The sequence below is a fragment of the Coenobita brevimanus genome, chromosome 79 (genome assembly GCF_032717465.1).
Source record: "Coenobita brevimanus isolate Jiangsu-jjx chromosome 79, ASM3271746v2, whole genome shotgun sequence".
NCBI classification, from domain to species: domain Eukaryota; kingdom Metazoa; phylum Arthropoda; class Malacostraca; order Decapoda; family Coenobitidae; genus Coenobita; species Coenobita brevimanus.
Window position 1 is genome coordinate 35,205,714 of NC_137032.1, and position 19,672 is coordinate 35,225,385.

Sequence of the window (19,672 nt, forward strand, 5' to 3'; positions counted from 1 at the left end):
AATCAAGTATAAATCAATAAAACAGGTCACCGTATTTGAGGGGTAAAGGATACTCCCTAGCACCTCTTCCTTAGCAATTTATTTACGCATATGACACGTTAATAATATCCTGTATATCTGGTCAGAACAAGCATGATTCAGAGACATTCATGACCAATTCGAGGTGATTCGAGACGGAATCAGAATGTGTTCGAACTTGTTTAAATTGTGATCCTATAAGATTTGCTTATGGCACATTCAAGAGGAGTTTGAGACAGATCAATGATGGACTGAAGACATATTCGGACATTAAAGATAGATTTGAGGTATTAAAGATAGATTCGAGACACTGACTATGGGTTCGAAGCTGCTTGAATTGTGATCCTAGGTTCAAGATATATTTGACACATTAAAAATAAGCATGAGATGGATCAATGACGTTCAAGAGATTCAAGGCGGATTCATGGCTGATTCAAGATGGATTCAATGTAGATCCAAAGCAGCTTCAACCGTGATCATAAGTAGAATTATTTATGATACACTGAAGATAAGTCTGAGAGGGATCAATTATGAATCAATTATGGATTCGAGTCATTCAAAGCAGATTCGATGTGTCCTGTAAACGGATTCAAGTCAGCCTCATGATGGATTCAAGTCGGATTCAATATGGGTCCGACGCTGCTTGAATTCTGGTATCCAAGGTCGACAACTCCCTAGTGCTCCTTCTCCTCTGGTGCCATTATGGAGATTGTAATGACCTTGGCAGTACGTTCACCTCATTTACAAGTTCCGAGCGTCTCTACCGGGAAGGAGGCAAATGGAGTTAGGAGATTGTAATTGGATTTTAGGCATGAATGTGTCTGGTGCATGGGTAGACAGGTTGGTAGGGGTGTGTGTTTGAAAGACTGGCTGGGTGTGGGATGGAGACAGATGGATAGATTGATAGGTAGTGTGTGTGTGTGTGTGTGTGTGTGTGTGTGTGTGTGTGTGAGAGAGAGAGAGAGAGAGAGAGAGAGAGAGAGAGAGAGAGAGAGAGAGAGAGAGAGACTTTGTGGTGTGTGTGTGTGTGTGTGTGTGTGTGTGAGAGAGAGAGAGAGAGAGAGAGAGAGAGAGAGAGAGAGAGAGAGAGAGAGAGAGAGAGAGAGAGAGACTTTGTGGTGTGTGTGTGTGTGTGTGTGTGTGTGTGTGTGTGTGTGTGGGTGGTCTGGTTCTTCAGTATACCTCATGTGAAACGACAGATAGATAGATATAGACAGACAGGCAGATAGATATAGATAGACAGGTAGATAAAAACATAGACATATAGATATACAGACAGACAGACATATAGACACACACTGATAGATACAGACAGACAGACAGACACAGACACAGGTAGATAGATACAGACAGACAGATAGATATAACCAGGGTACCATTTCGGCAATTATAGTCACTGATTTCATTTGACGGAACGAGGACAATCTTACATCTCGAATACTACGCCGTGGTTGCATGATATTCAGCGAACCTTGATGATGAGGCCAGAATGAGTCTCCTTGGTTACTATTCAAATCAACCCTTAAAAAAAAAGCTGTAAGGGGTCCAGAATATGCCAGGTAAATAAATAAACGGATAATTAAATAAATAAATTAACTTCACGCATGAGTATTCACCATCTTCATATCTCCGTTCAACTCGACAAACATTCCAATATTACAAAAACTAAGAATATAACTCATAAGACTTTTCATTTATAACTGCTAACAAAATAGGCATTACGAAATTCCGGGAGTAATCTATAATGTGACTCGTACGTAAGAAAGGTTTGTTTATGACGACAAAAATGGCGCCAAAACAATATCAGAATCCCGGAATCGTCTGCGTGTGAGGAGCCTTTAACTCTACCATGATAATAATAAGACAAACGCTTTCCCAAAACAATAAATAAATAAATAATAACGCAGCGTCTAACACATACGTCTCTATAAAATTATCAAGGGGATGATACACAGCTTATCAGGTTACGCAATATAAAGGTGGACCTAAAGGAGCTTCTCACAGTTTCAACCAAATAAGCTTGAGAATAAAAGCAGGTTTACGTCACAAAGACTTTAGAAAATTAGGAATGAGGCGGCTTCTAACAACTACACCTCTATAATATTAACCAAGCAACGTTGGGTCTGGCTGGTACTTGGATGGGTGACCGCCTGGGAACACCAGATGCTGTTGGCATCCCTACGTGTCAAGTGGGGTTGGTGGAGGATTAGTGCCCCTCCCTGTAAAACAACGCTGAGCCCTTGGCCACCCCGTTTGGGATACATGGCGTCTGGCAATGAATGAATGAATGATTAATACACCTACGACATACACCTATACCAAATCAACACAGAATTAATATACCTAACACGTGCGCATCTACAAATTTAACACTTAACATACTTAACACATACACCTGTACAAAACTAGAGGGGGCTCTCAGTGGAGCGCATCACTCCGACAAGGACAACGTAATTTCCAAACCACTCTTCATAGTGGGTCAGGTTTTCTCATCACTGATCAGGGTTTCGCAAAAAAGTGCTTTCCGGATCCAGAATCTGTAATACAATCCGGATCGATCCCACAAGTTAATCGATTGTTCTCCGGGACATGGGCTATCGACCCGCCAAATCTGGTTCATATCTCAGTTTTTGAGGAAACCTGCTAAAAGACAAACTAACCAACACGGGTGTAAACATATACTCTCCTTGTAAGAGAGAATTAACATTAAAGTAATACACCTAACACATACACCTGCACAAAATTAACAGAATTAATACGCCTAACACGTCTCTACAAAATTAACAGAATTATTACACCCAACACATACGTCTCAACAAAATTAACATTGAATAAATACACCTAACACGTACACCTATACAAAAATTAACATAATTAACGCACCTACCACACACCCACACAAAATTAACAATTAATACACCTTCACACCCACACCCACACCCACACACACCGCTTGCCGGCTCAGTGATAACGTTCTCGCCTAGCATCTGCTAGGACCCTTGCTTGGGATGCGAAAAGTTTCACTGATGAAGCGGGTGGGTACTGTCCACCTCGAGCAAGGGGATGGGCGTGTGCGTGTGTGATGGTCAAAGCTTTGCCCTTAGATCGGACTACTCTATAAGTTTTCAGTTCTCTCCTGGGAGGGTAAAATGCTGATTGTCACAACCATCACGTGATCCTGACCGATCCGGTGAATTACACACACACACACACACACACACACACACACACACATATATCAGGGGTGGATCCAGGAATTTTCGGTGGGGGGGGGGGGTCTGATTCGCTGATTTAACCAAAGACTTGACGCGACATACTGATATTTCAGTGTTGAAATTGCCTCTTTATTCAATGATGCATGGCCGGTGGGGGTGGATGCATCCCCCCATCCCCCCTGGATCCATCCCTGATATATATATATATAACTTAATACGAAATTATAAAACATACCTGGATTCTGCCAGTTTTTCTTTTTTCTTTTCTTTTTTTTCGTGCACTGACTGGTAATGTGGCTGAGGTCGCAGGTTCGATTCCGTTCGTTTTTTTTTTTTTTTTCACCTCAGTAACTGCAAACATAACAAACATTAAAACGGGTAAAAAAACATGATTCAAGCTTCAAACACATTCATTAAAACAGGTTTAAAAAAATCAAAACATTATTAAAACAGATAAAACACGATATTATACATCTCAGACACAAAAATGGTAAAAAAAAACACACACACACATACCAAACACAAAAACGGGTAAAATAAAGATCAAACACCAAACAAAAGCATTAAAAAGGGCAATACGGAGAGAGAGAGAGAGAGAGAGAGAGAGAGAGAGAGAGAGAGAGAATGCCAAACTCAATAAAGAAGGAGCAACGCGGACACAATCAAATAAATACGATGAACAATTTCTTTCCTGTCATAACCAATATTAATTTTGTTATGACAGGGAAGAGAGGGAGATATGACAAGATTCTGTACTTTCCTTTGTTCTCCGTGCAAAACCGATTCTTCATTACACGATCATTTAAATTCTACATAAACCATTTCTTTTTAGCCAGAAGAGATATGTGAGCGTTCTAACACTCTCATTTCTTTGGATTTCCTTAAATACATAAATAATCTATCTATCTATCTATTGCCAGACGCCATAATCCCGTAAGGGGTGGCCATTTGACTCTGAGTTATTTGTTTTACAGGGAGGGAGCACTAACCCTCCACCAACCCACTTGTTGACACGTAGGGAGCACGTATGGTTTGGTTATATGGTTACCATCCAGGCTGTAAATGGTTTCTTAGCTTACAGGAAACCATTTGGCTTGTCAATGTAAAGCCACCTGTAAAGAAAAGCAGTAAGTGAAACCTTGGTTAAACGATAATTTCAATAACATTCGTTTAGTTACACAGGAAAAAAAATAGGAATTTGCACTTTTTTCCTCCATGCAATAACTATGTAACAAAATAATAATGCTAAAAATATAGTTATCTACTCGAATCTATAGCCAGACATCTATTTCCTGAAGGGGTACCTACAAACGAATCGCTTCCTTGTCACCCTGTCCTCCGCTATCAGGCTGCCTTCTCTCCAACTCACACCTTCTCTCATACAGTTCACCCTACCCGTCTATTTCATTCTCGGTCCTTCCCTTTCCCGCAACACCTCACATTCCCTCCATTTCATCCCCGGTCCCTTCCTTCTCTTTTACCCCTCTGCCTCACTCACACAAACTCTCCTAGTCAGTTTCTCATTACCCAAAGTTACGTGTTTACATCTGTGACGTCACGCATCAAAACGAAAGAGCATCTGATGGCATTCTGGGGAGTTTGAATAGGCGGGAACATTTAAAAAGGGTTGAAAGTATTTAAATTTGTCCCCTAAACTCTCTCTCTCTGTCACTTTTGCGAGAGGACTGATTCAATTGCTTTATGGAGAGAGATCTTTAACCCGCCCCATCCCGAGCACTTTTCCACCACTGACTCCCCCCAATCCCGACCATTTTTTATTTTTTTTGCCTCAAACCTCCGCTTTTGGTGAGAAACATCGAAAATTCATAGAGAAATCGCTCACCTGAGGTTTAAAATACTCGATACCTTACTGGGTTTTCTAACAGGCTGGCACCAAAGAAAACGAGTCTCCTGAACAGCTTATGCTATGAATCTGAAATTTTACTACAATATAACCTTAAGGTAGACGCAGACCGAAGGGAGTACGCCTGTGGCTCCAATCGGTTGATTATTCTCAGAGATCGCCTCTGGATATTCCGGATGTCACCTAATTTTCCATGAGGGATTAAAGTCAGAGCCACCAAACTGGATGAACTTATAGACTGTGATGACCTAAGGTGACATGCACAAGATCAGTGATGTTGACCTTGCCTAGGATCAAAATTTGGGACTTTTCTGAAAGGAAGTATGGCTCCAATTGGTTGATTATTAAAAGAGATTGCCTCCGGATATTCTGGATGTCAACTAAGTTTCCAAGAAGGATTAAAACCAAAGCCACCAAATTTGGTGGGCTTATAGTGATACCTAACGTAACATGCACAAGCTCAATGACCCTGACCTCAAGGACCCTTTATAACTCAGCTTCCAGTAGGCAATGGCTATGGCGTTTTTCTTTATCAAACTTGCCCTTGGACAATTTTAGTGTTCTAGTTATTACTATTATTATTATTATTATTATTACCTTGGTGGTAGGTGGGTGCGCTCACCATCCACTCACTCAATGTAGTGCTGCTCTTGGGTGACTGCCCTTTCCTGTCTGCCTTCCTTATTTCCTTAATTCTTCTTCCTCTTTCTTTCCTTCATTCTTTTTCTTCTGTCTGCGGGTGACTCTGCACTAAGTGACAAGCCAAATTTTTTCCTGTACACCAGGAAACTATTTACTATGCTGGGTGGTAATCATATAACTAAATTATGGCACCTGGTGGTTTAGTGGGTAATAAAAGCATTCCAATCGGATTGAGCCTGTTCAGGTTTATATCCAAGGGGTAGTTAGGGTTTAATGCTCACGTAATGCCACTCAGGGATGAGTGAGGCTGGTAATTCTCATCTTAAATGCCAGGACCAACTTGCCTAGCCCCAGGCTCTTACGCTCCTCATAGGGCAGCAGAGGATTCGATGATGAATGTTGTTATTAATATTATTTATTATCATTATTACTGTTTCTACTACTACGACTATTGTTACACGTTGCTATTCCCTGTTGTTTAAAAGTTTTTAAAAATCGAAATAGTTTTCCGTCAGCAGCTTACAACGTTCATAACAAGTAAAGGGCAAAATACATCACTGAGCTAGAAAGCTTGAAATGTTAGGAAATTTATGCCTATGAGTATATGGCTGGAGGAATAGGCCAGGAGTGGATGGGGTAGAACTCAACTGAGGAGGAGGAGGAGGGATGATCTGGTGGTTTGCTGACTAGGGTGAGTGAATTATCATCACCACCACCTCCCAACTCCCTCTCCGTCTCTCTTACACTCACACACACACACACACACACACACAGGACTTGAACCAACTTCACAACTCGAGTCGAACTTGGAAAATGGAGTTCAGTGCCAAGAAGTGGCATGTTACAAATGGGAGTGAGTGAAAATAGACCAAATTGGATTTATAAAGTGGCCAGTGAGAAAATTAGCAAAAGAAAAGAGGAGAAAGACTTGGAAGTGATTATACAAGATGACCTGTCACCAGAAAAACATATAAACAGATTCATTGGAGACACATATCAATTACTGACCAACATGAGAGTGGCTTTTTTTAATTTTATGGATGAGGAAATGCTGAGGGAGTTGATAGTGTCCATGATAAGACCAAGACTAGAATATGCAGCTGTGATATGGACACCACATCTAAAAAAGGATATTGTTAAACTGGAGAAGGTACAACGGATGGCTACAAGGATGATACGATGCTTAAAGGAACTGACCTATGAGGAGCGACTGGAAAAACTGAAGCTACCCACACTGCGTGAGAGAAGGGAAAGATGAGATTTGACTACAGTGTTTAGAAATGTAAGAGGTCTGGAAAAGGTGGATAGGGAGAGTCTTTTTGTATTGAATGATGGAAGAACAAGAGGTTATTAATTTAAAATGAGGAAGAGCAGATGCCATAATGATCTTAAAAGGTTCAGTTTCCCAATCAGAAGTGTAAGTACTTGGAATGACTTAGACAAGAAGGTGGTGAAAGCAAAAAGCATTCATCTGTTTAAACCTAGACTGGATAAAAGTAGATATGAAGACAGGATACTTTGGGCTTAGCTCAATTCCTGTATACTACAAATAGGTAGGTAGAGAGAGAAAGAGTGAGAGAGAGAGAGAAAGAGAGAGAGAGAGAGAGAGAGAGAGAATGGCTCATAATGCCTTACAGAAACAGAAATCACTTCCTTGAATGTTCAGCAAAAAAATAAATTAATAAGTAAATGAAAAGAATTCAACCATTTATTTTAACCAATTGTGAATAAAATGACAGGCGAGGCAGGGGGTGGAATGGATAGAAAAAGGGTGGCGGGATACAAATAAAAAAAAGTGGGGTGCGTAAATGCTGTAAATGGGTGGAGTAGGTAAAGAAATGGGTGGGGTGGGTTGAAAAAAGGGTGTGGTGGGTAGAAAAATGGTGTGGTGGGTAGAAAAGGGGTGGGGTGGGTAGAAGAAAGGGTGAGGTGGATAGAAAAAAGGTTGAAGTGGGTAGAAAAAGGGTGGGGTGGGTAGAAAAAAGGGTGGGGTGGGTAGAAAAAAGGGTGGGGTGGGTAGAAAAAGGGCAGGGAAGGGCAGAAAGAGGTGGGCAAGACAGACAGGGATGGTGGTAGGCTGTGAAGCAGAGAGATGAGCACACTGTGAAAATAGACACTACATGAGGTGAACTGATAATGGAAATAGATTACCCTTTAAAGTGTGATGTGTACTGGATGGAAAAGAGGCAAGGTTGATAGAAAAGTATGTAAGGGATTGGCAGTGATAGTAGTCGTAGAGAAGGGTTGAATGGACAGGTATGAGGGGATGTGTCGGTGATGGTAAAAGGTCAATGTGGAAGGAGCGGATAGTGGAAGGCATTGGAGGAGAAGGGTGGGAAGCATGGGCAGTGATGGTGGTGGGGCTGGGCTGGGTAATACACCCTGCAAAAAATGAACATATGGGAGTAGCAGTGCTTTAATTCAAATCTTTCTCTGATCACATGCAAAATACAACAACTACAACATCAACAACAACTACATCACAGCTATTAAAAAAAAAAAAAAAGAAAAAAAGTTATGGTGTTAATTCCATCATGCAGACTTATTGTTTGTTACATTCCTACTATCTTCAGGTGACTTTATTCAGCTTAGGAGAGGCTTTTCAAACTAAAGAGGTTACGTGGTGAGTTAATTAATTTCTTTAACAATTGAGGTGATATGTATGCTTAATATAAAGCACCTGGAGGCAGCATCAGTAATGTAGAAGAATGCCATTAGATGTTGGAAATATGTCACAGGACTGTGGTTACTAATGTCCACCACTACTTCCCATACAGCTGGTGATGGGTGCCCAGGCTCCACCTTACTCACATGTACTCTTCTAGTCACACTCTCCTTCTCCATCCTCTCCATATGGCCCAGTTTCAACACACAAAAATTAACCGTTCACGCACCCCATACAGGTGGTGATGGGTGTCCGGGGGTGGAGCGTTTTGGTGGTAGTGGTAATGGTGGGGACAATACCCATGAGCCTCAGTCAAGCTATGGGCGTAGTCTCCAACCTACCATGCATCTCAGACCATCTACCAGCAGCATCCCAGCCCTTCATATCATGGTAACTATATTCCTTCTACCTCACAGCTAACTCTATATTTCACGGCAGCTAAGCTCATGCCATATCACTTCCTATGTCGTAATCTTGCAACTCACTGAAATTACACCACACTATTTCCCTGCCTCCAAGTCCTTCCTATCATGGAATACTAACTATGCTCATACCAGCTCACAGCTGTATACATCAAATAGCAACCATACCTGGTACTGAACCAACGAATTACACTCACAAACTCATGGAACAGGGGTCATGTCTCACCTACCATGCATCCCAGACCATCTACCTGCCTGACATCCCTTCATATCACGGTAATTATAGTCATGATAACTTACACTCCTACATATTACGTTCTTTCCTCAACACTATATAATTGTTACTCTTCCTCTCTTCTTTATTTTTAAAGCCTCCACTCCTAAGTCTGTAATGAGTATTTATAACCTGAATAAATCATCTATCACAGCCTGGAATAAAAGTGAAACTCCTTATTCCCAGCCAACACACTTAATGTGATAGTTTAACAGTTTTGGTGCCCTAAGTTTCTCTTGAGCATAGGACGATCATTTGATGACTGCCACATAAAAGAAAAAACAAGCAATTCACAGTCAAAAGGTTAATTTGTCTTTTCTCATCACTAACTTGCAAAGATTTCTGAACACTGGAATTTTATTTCTTCCTCTAAGGTGCAGGGAAATTGGAGAGGCCAGAGGAGCATAGAAGAATCAAAAGAGTTCATTTAATTCAGGTTCTTTCCTCAGCACTAACTCTAACTTATGTATTTTTTGTAAACACTAATTCTAATTCATATTCCTTCCTAAACACTAACTAATTCACATTCTTTCCCCAGCATTAACTCTAATTTACGTAATTTCTTAAACACTGGTACATGTTCTTTCCTCAGCACTAACTCTAATTCATGTCCTTCCCTAAATACTAACTCTAATTCATGTTCTTCCCTAAACACTAACTCTAATTCTTGTCCTTTCCTAAATACTAAATCTATCTCCAGCCAGAGACACAGGCAGAGAGAGGGCCAAAAGAAACTATGGCTTGCAAATGTACAACCAGTGACAAAGGTCCATTCACCTCTCCTCACTCTCTTGTCACTGTAGTCAATGATGATGAATGAGACACAGTGGAAAAAGGTGCATATTATTACCAAGAGACGGATGATAATATAGTATGTACCTCAGTTCAAACTGTTACATTTAAGCGTTTATGAATCCATCTGTGCAGGAGAGGCAAGGGGATTGTTGAAGTTGACTGTACATTTTATTTCTTTCTCAAAGGTGTGGGGAAAGTGGAAACGGCAGAGGAGCATGGAGGAATCAACAACCCTTCATACCCGCCTCCAGCGAATCACCTCTTACCCTGAGGGATGTCCTCCTCACACTCTTCTCCCGTGCCAGGTCAGCTTTCACTTGTAACCAGACTCAAATGGACATATGTGTATAATTTGCATTGTAGAAAAAGAAGGCTCCTAACCTTTGATGAACATTATACATGCACAGAGACTTACGTGTTATAAACATAAAAAGAGTGAACTAATACACTGATAAGTGAGAAGGAGGAGGCAGTGGAGTGTGCAAGTGAAAGGAGATATGTGAGAACAAAGTACTCTACTGTAGCTTAGAGCCACTTCTGTCACGACCATCTTCAGGGTGTTCATAGGAGGGAGCATGATGATGATGGTGATGAAGATAATGAAGATAATGATGATGATGATGATGATGATGATGATGATGACGATTATGAAGATGATGATAATGATGACAGTAGTGCAAATCTCCCAGTACTTTACAAAAATTTCGGTAAATATGGAATTATTTCAGAAAATCATATCCAAACTTTGTGGAAAATAAGAGATCACTTATTTAGCTACCCTGTTACCAAACTAGCATCCTGGTGTACATTCAGAATAAATAAATATTATATTGCACATAGCCTACATAGTGTTAATAAATGTCACAGCACCTGGCCAACTAATACCCTTCCTACTTTCCAGACCGTCACTTCCACTTGCCGAGGGTGAGTTGAAGCGTGCTGCCTTCCGACCCTGGGGGGGAAAGCGATGGAGCCTCTCCATTCCTTATTCCATGCCTTTGCAAACAAAACAGGAGCTGGATAACAAGAGAACTGCCTTTTCACCATGGAGGGGGAAACGACTTACTTCAGGACCCCAGGATATGCAAGATGTGGAGCCACCATACTTTGCAAACCAAGCCTACAAGAGGACTGCTTTTTCACCATGGAAGGGGAAGAGACTTAATACTGTACCCGACAAAACACCAGATACCGAGTCACCATACTTTCCAAACCAACCCTTGCAGGATGGACAGACATGGGACACTGATCAGATGCTTCCTGTCCAAACACAGACCCCTTCAGCTGATGATGCCCAAATAAAATATCTCTACCTTGATGATGAACAGCCTGAGAAGGTCTTCCCACTGGATGATGATGTAGCATCCCCTGCTGAAGATCATTTAAGGTACAGACGTGAAGCTGACATGTACTCTGATAATGAAAACAGTAATGATAAACTTAAGGATAATGAGACAGTAAAAGAAGCAGACCAAAGCACCAAAGGTAAGAGAGCCACTAAAGACTGGGACAGCTGGAGTTGGCCCAAACAAACAACCAGCTTGGAAGATCAAGAAGTAAATGCGGCTGAAAGAAGAGCCTTTCATGCCTGGGCTGGGAAGAGAGCCAGTGGTGTGGGATCTGAGAACAACAGTAACGAAGGTGCTTTGAATACCTGGAGGGGAAGACAAGAGGAATTTGGTGGTATAGATGGTATTTATCACAAAGGTCTTCAGCCACAGGTGTCAGTCTACACGCAGGGGAAGGAAGAAGACAAGAGACAAGCATTCAGTGCATGGGCTGGCAAAAGGGATGATTCTGATGAAAAAAGACAAGCATTTAGCGCCTGGGCAGGCAAGAGAAACGATAATGGAGAAAAAAGACAAGCATTTAGTGCATGGGCAGGCAAGAGAAATGATAATGGAGAAAAAAGACAAGCATTTAGCGCATGGGCAGGCAAGAGAAACGATAATGGAGAAAAAAGACAAGCATTTAGCGCATGGGCAGGCAAGAGAAACGATAATGGAGAAAAAAGACAAGCATTTAGTGCATGGGCAGGAAAAAGAGCATTTAGTGCATGGGCAGGAAAAAGAGACAATAATGATGAAAAACGACAAGCATTTAGCGCATGGGCAGGCAAAAGGGGTAATGATGACATGGATGAAAAACGAAAAGCATTTAGTGCATGGGCAGGCAAAAGAGATGATTTGGGTGAAAAACGACAAGCATTTAGCGCATGGGCAGGAAAGAGAGATGATTCAGAAGAAAAGAGACAAGCATTCAGTGCATGGGCAGGAAAAAGAGATGACTCTGAAGAAAAAAGACAAGCATTTAGTGCATGGGCAGGGAAGAGAGATGACTCTGAGGAAAAACGGCATGGGTTTAGTGCATGGGCAGGCAAAAGGGATGATTCTGAGGAAGAACGACAAGCATTCAGTGCATGGGCAGGCAAAAGAGATTATCCCAACGTGAAACGGCAGGCGTTCAGCGCGTGGGCTGGAAAAAGAGATAACTCTAACAAAAAGCGACAAGCATTTAATGCATGGGCAGGGAAGAGAGATGATACTGAGGAAAAACGGCATGGGTTTAGTGCATGGGCAGGCAAGAGGAACACTGAGGACTCAGAGATCCGAGAGACAAGAATACAAAAGAGGTCATCATTCGGGGCATGGAAAGGGAAACGAAGCAGCGACCTGGGTAGGCACGGAGCACACGTCTCCCGTCAGATCTCCCAGATATTTCAGACCCTCCAGCAGCGGCCAACAGGACTATCACACAGATCTGCAACAATGAACAGCTGGACTGGGAAGAGGGTGCCTTTCAGCAGCTGGAGGGGCAAGAGATCATACTCCACCTCAGTGCACAGACAAACACCTGCCACGCAAGGGCCCACACTTTAGTCACTGAGCACATCACAGTGCAGCTGCACTCAATAGTTCCTTTACATTTCTGAAAGCAAAATAAATGCAGGCTCAAACAGATTGCCATCTTATTTTTGAAGACAAGAGTGCCAGGCATGTGAAGGAAATATTGGGTTTGGCTTAACTGTGCACTTACTTTCATTTGACAGTTACTTGTATTTCTCTTCATGTTCTGCTCATACATGATGGAATACACTGTCTAGCTGTCTGTCAAACCATTCATTAAGTAACACATTTTGATAAGGAAGAAAGGAAAATTATCCACATGTACAGCTAATTGTAGCTAATTTAACTACCGTACTGTTTCTGATTATGAACTGTTCATTAACTACTCATGTATTTTATAATCAGATTCCTAGAATGCTAAAGCATTTTTACCTCAACAGAAACAGCTAAGCAAGAGTACTCCAGCACTAACATGCCTGAAGACAACGCCTGAAACTGAACCTCTATGCTGGCAAAATAATCACAGGCCTGCAACTACCACACTAACACTATGCATTATAAATGATAGGGAACTATGGCTAATATACATACTACACACACTGACTTTTCCACTTACATAATGAATCCTAATATTCTAGCGTCAAACTTAGTATTTACTGAAAGCACCAAGTTCACGCCAATCATACTGAAAGCAATTTTTCACTATAAAGCATGAAGGTCCAGGAAAGAAGAACTGAATTCTTCCTTCCCTGCACCCAAGCTTTGAGGCAGTGGTGAAACAAAACTCTCCATCCCTTTATTAATGATCTTGCTGCCCCGAAACACTGCACACTACAGTATCACTATATTTATGGTGGCAGGTCTGTGATGCAGTGAAAGAAAAGGCACTATCTTCATTACCGGTATTCATGGCAGCCCTGGAACACTACACATTTCTTTACAGTGTAATATTATGGTGGCAACTTTGTGCTGCAGTGATGAAATGAAGCTCACTATACCTTTATTAATACAGTAATGGTAGGTCTGTCTAATAGCCCTGAAACAAGGCACATCAGGATTTTACTTACAGTATGTGCTGTTATCTATATTAAAGCACTGATAAACAGTTCATTACGTCTGTATTGCAATGTGATGGTTCCTAATTTTAATTATTTGTATATTCTATTACATACTGTATTACATATTACTTTTTGGTCATTTTTTTTACTAGTTTACCTTTAACCTACATTCAGCACTGCAAACATGCTACCAAGCAGCAATAAACAGTAGACAAAAAGCAATTCTATTCTGATTTCTTGGAGTATGAAGTTAAGGAACTCGCGTCAAGTATGTAGGCCTACTGGTATGGTCTTTCAAGTAAGGCTGGACTTGATGAATCATACCAGTGCATCCACACACAAATACATATCAGTTTCCAATGAAATACAGTGCAAACATTCCATATCCTCCATATAAATTAGGACCAGTCAGAACTGCCGGAATTAAACAAGATGAAATCAGCCTAACAGACAAGAAACTGGCTCAGACTATAAACCTATTATCGGATTTTCCATAAGGTCATTACGATGTATGGTACTATGGTACATATTCACTTTTGAGCATCTGACCCCATTTTCTCCCTCTTATTTCCAGAATTTAACAAAATATCACCAGAATTAATTAATCACACTGTATTACTGGAAATGGAACATATTTCACCATAATAAGTCTACAAGATTGGTAAAGCCATAACAAGGCCAGACTGGATTTACAAAAAAAAAAAAAAAGGATCACCAGAACAAACTTGATATTCATTACTGGATTCCAGGTCTAAATTACAGTTCTCTTGCGCACACGCATGCATGTGCCATACACATACATACAGGACAGACAGCTATACATAAATACAGTAAGCCCATTCACATACAATGGTGGATTAACAACACAGCATATGTGCAGTGCAGTGTGGTAAAATTTACACAATTAATATTACCGGTAATTAATCTCACTCTGAAGGCAAATTATACTGATGGTTTCTTCATAACCATTTTACTAATAACACAGTAACAGAAGTAGTAATGCCTGAAACAAAACCGAACATGTGAATATGGTTATGAAACCTGCCAAATTAATCACAATCAGAGGGGGCACTTAACCCTGGCACAGTGGGATATCACTCCACCATGTATTTACCTAGTTGCCTAGTTGTAGCACAGAGGAATTGAACTAAGCTCATATTGTCTAGTCGTCATGTCTACTTTTTTCTAATCTAGTTTTAAACACATGGATGTTCTTTCCTTGCACCACCTTTTCTTCTAGACTGTTCCAAGTACCTAAACTTCTGCTAGGGAAGTTAAATTTTTATATATTAAGATAACCACTAAGAAAACAGGGCTACTAAAGTATACACAACTTGACAGCCAGGTTACATAAGCTTTTATACCTCTCACTAGAAGGTAGCTTGACCCTTTTCCTGCATAATATTTGAAGCTTCATTTACCTCAGTAATAATCTGATTACAGTAATTTGACACTGCACACACATGCACGCACACACACACACACACACACACACACACAAAGCATACTCCTCGATGTGTACCTTGACACACCCTAATGTACGGAATTAACTGTGTACCAAAAGAAATTAATGCTTTATGACTGCTGTACAACACTTACGGAACAACACATGATAGCATGTGGAGCACAAGGCATCTGGTGTGTGCTTATTACTTGTAAGGTAATGCAGTGCAGGATGTTTCAGCAGTGCTATAGTAGTGTACAAAACCTTTCATCCTTACTTTCCTTTAAGGACACCCTAGATTCTCTCTGAGTGATGCAAGTACTGTACTTACGTTAGCCATTTATTTATTGTAAACCAAATACAATGTGACAAATTGTCACTGCTGTACCCTGACATAATAAAACATGAGCAACATTGTTACCTCTCATTTTAATGTCAGTCATACCTTAATAATGACAGATCTTTGTTTTTTTTCTCAGCTGAATAAAATCACCTGGCATTATCCAAAAGAAAATACAATACTTTAATGAGAACTTAGGGAAAAAAATTCCTTACTTGATGTCAGTCAACACATTATCAGAGACACACAAACTTATTGCTTGAGCACAGTTAACCTAATAAAACATGGTTGTTTTACCACTGTGTAATACCAGGGAGTACAGCAGAGCGGTGCATGCTTGCTTACTTGATGTTCTTGATGTTTCAGGAAAACTTTTATTCAATCTTTACCATCCCCACACCACTCTATCTTCAACACCCATCTTCACTGTGTTATACTAACCTTGATGAGGCTCCGACATCTGGAGGTACTGTGCACCCCAGGAGGAACGAAGTAGCTGGGGCATCCACCCAGAAGTCAAACCTCCTCATATTTCCCTGCACTATAACATGCATAAGGACCCTACTCCAACCCTGGTGAGACACTGTCTACCACATAGGGGTGCCAGTTCTCTATACAGTGTATTTACTCTACCGTACCTGTAGGACGGCTCCACAAAGCATTTGCTTACCGTACCTAAGGCTGATAGGTCTGCTTGACCAGACAGGTGGAGCTAAAAAAACAACAACAACCCTGTCCTGCTCCATAACACACCAACACTCCAGCCTGTCTCATTCACTCCCTCAAAGCCACTATGACCGTTTTCTGTCCTCCCTTCCCTACATTGTTCTAAGAGGAATTCCCTTCTCACCACCAATACTGCACTACAAACTATGCCTTTCTTCACAGGTGGACTTAACTAACCCTGCTCCACCACCCACCACCATCCAAATCACTTTTTCCTGTCCTGTCAAACCTTTAATCTCTGTAACCACAAAAACATTTGAACTGCAATCTACAATCTTGCATAAAGCACAAAAGCCTGATTACCAATAAATGTGGTTAGCCTCATTCAGACTGCAATAAATGAGAACATCCAAAGAAGTTGCCTGTAAATGGGACAGCATAATGAGTATTCAAGTGAAATGGTAGAGTCCATTTAACTGCCTTATTAAAACATATGAGGCATCTAGCAGCAGAGTGATGTATGCGCCAAAATGGCCGATGATGAGTTATTCCTGCCAATATGTAGGTGGCGCCTTCTAGATCCTCCCTGTATAAAGCTACATACAAACAGAACCCTTATGGCTGGCTGGCAGATGGGCAAGCATCGCGTGTTTTAGGCCTTGAAAACCCATAGAGGAAGTCTGCTCCCACATGGCAGAAGGACGTACGGGCCACGAACGGCTAGCCATTGGGAGGCTGCGTCTCAGTACTAGCCCCCAGCCTCAGCCAGTCCCCCACCAGTGTTCCCTTAAACCTCACACGTGGTTGATGGGCTGCACTGTCCTCTGCCCATTTTGAGTGCTTTAAGTGCTGTTAATTATAAAAATTAACCAACAATCAAGAAATTGCATTATTAATAAAAAACTTTCACAATTTATTAATTTTTGTTTATTTTTATCTGGATCACATAATTGTAACCCATGTTAATATTTTGTGTATGACCCCCAATGGGGGTGTGTGCATTTGTGTGTTTGGTTTTGTCTTTTTTTTTTTTGTTATTTTTTCTAAACAATGGATTCATTAAATTGCATTTTTTGAGAGCATTACACTGATATAAAACAACATTAGTTTTTTCTTTATACCTCTCATGTACACATTCTTCAAATTTAAGCTTCAATTACTTGAAAGTAACCCCCTGGTGCATTCGTCACTCTGCCACTAGACGCCTCATATATAAACCAACACTTTGAACACACTAGAAGTCTAAAGATCAATGCTGAATTCTTCTTGATGCACTAGGTTATCTTAAATCAACATTTCACTATGATAATACACTTTTATATAATCCTTGAAATCACAAGTTCATTTCATTCTAATTAAGAGAAGTTTTCTAACCTGCGGGAATATATATATTGCACAACCATGGTGACATCATACAACCTTGTCGAACGCCCACACTGATCGTGAACCATACACCTTGATGCCCATTTACCCTTATGCATGCCTCACTACCATCATAAAAACTCTCTGACAGCACCATGCAGCTTACAATCTACACCATACATGCACACACCCTTCCATAATCCTTCTCTGTCTACTTTGTTGTGTGCTTTTTCCAGATCCATAAATGCCATAATCATATTACTGTATAGTCTTTCTCACAAGCCTTCTCCACTATCTGTCTCACTGGAAATAGTTGATCCACACATCCTCTGACACTCCTAAAGCCACCCTGTTCATCACTCCCTAGGACTTCTGATATCTCTCTTACTTTCGCTTGGAATACTGATTAAAAAATAAACTAATTATCAGTACTAATGCCAGGTATTTATTGATTTCTTGTGAAGGCATGTTATATGCTGTACATAATCAACATTCAAGCAATACTAGTTTTGTGTACATAGTTACTCAAAAAGAATATACTGTACAAGACATTAGAGTTTGTCCATCTTAACTGGAGATCATTCATTTGTAACACATTTCTCAAGACTTAATGGCAGAATAACACATCACAACTGTACACTCTCACCAAAAAGTATCCATACACTGTAGGCATCAAGCATTTCTCAATACAGTACAGCACTGTATATGACCAAAGGATCGGAAAACAGTTCTCCTCGTGCACCACTATCAGTAATGGTTGCTGCACCATACACAAGTGTTATTAGAGTGTATCAGTCCACACTCAGGCATGCTGACTACTCCAATATGACACATGACAGTACATTCTGCTCATTTTCAGATTCATCGTGCTCAGGTGTTTGGGCAGTTTTTGATGGGGTGTACATCTTTTTCATTATTACTTTCCTGTGACTGGCACCTCATTCCAGTGTAAGTCTCTTGTTAAAGCTCAGCATTCAAGACGGAAGATTGGCAACTTCAGGAGTTCAATGATATAGAAGAAAAATGTCCACAATATTATAAAATGACTAAAATATGAAAAATTCTTTACTATACATAACCAGCCCACTCAAAGCCATCTATCTATCTATTCTGTCTATTGCCACACGCCTCAATCCCATTTGGGGTGGCCACACACAAATCGCCTCCACATCACCCTGTCCCCCACCATTTCACTGCCCTGCTCCCAACTCACACCCCCCTCTCATATACCTCTCCACCCCATCCCTCCATCTCATCCTCGGCCTCCCCCTCCCTCTTCCCCCCTCCACCTCACTCACATACACTCTCTTCATCAGTCTTTCACCCTCCATCCTCTCCACATGGCCAAACCACCTCAGTGTGTTCCACATAACACTTCCTATCATACACTAAATATATGGTATAAGCAAGATAAACTATTCCTTTCCACAAAGCTAAAATATACATAGATCTTGCTACATTTACCAGTAATATACAGAGTGGTTTATATCTAATGATTCTCTTCCACTAAACTGGATTATTGCTGCTGTGTTGCAGGAATGGTCAGTCAGCAAGGTTAATGTCTATCCCGCATCATTTAGTAATTTCCTATTCCCAGAGCCTTGTTGGAGGGACAGAAGTCAAGAGTGAGAGCTGTGGAAATGAGTTACTTGAGAGGAGCATGTGAAGTCACACGGAGAGACAGACTGACAAATTAGGAAGTGAAGGAGCGTTGCTGTGTGGATGTGGATGTGATGGGATGCGTTAGGAGAAACACACTGAGGTGGTTTGGCCATGTGGAGAGGATGGAGAGTGAGCCACTGATGAGGAGAATGTAAGTGAGGTGGAGGGGGTAAAGGGAGGGGGATGCCAAGGATGATAGGGAGGAATGGAGTGGAGAGGTATATGAGTGAGGGGGATGTGAGCTGGGAGCAGAGCAGGGAAATGGGCAACATGGAGGCGATTTGTTTGTGGCCACCCCTTCCAGGATTAAGGCGTCTGGCAATAGATACATAGACTATTCCCAGTGCCACACTCAAGGCCACTACAGAAGACTGAACGTTAGACTCAAAACCATTAACC

General features: G+C 41.1%; 1 protein-coding gene across 1 annotated transcript in view; it reads left to right on the forward strand.

The window, feature by feature from the left end:
* Positions 1-13,037, forward strand: part of LOC145409110 (uncharacterized) — a 71,555-nt gene extending 58,518 nt beyond the window's left edge. Inside the window, exons 4-5 of the mRNA XM_080279651.1 lie at positions 10,081-10,200; positions 10,797-13,037. Of these exons, the coding sequence (XP_080135777.1) occupies positions 10,081-10,200; positions 10,797-12,774 (2,098 nt within the window). The 3' untranslated portion in view covers positions 12,775-13,037. The remainder of the gene's footprint in view (positions 1-10,080; positions 10,201-10,796) is intronic.
* The last annotated feature ends 6,635 nt before the right edge of the window (positions 13,038-19,672 follow it).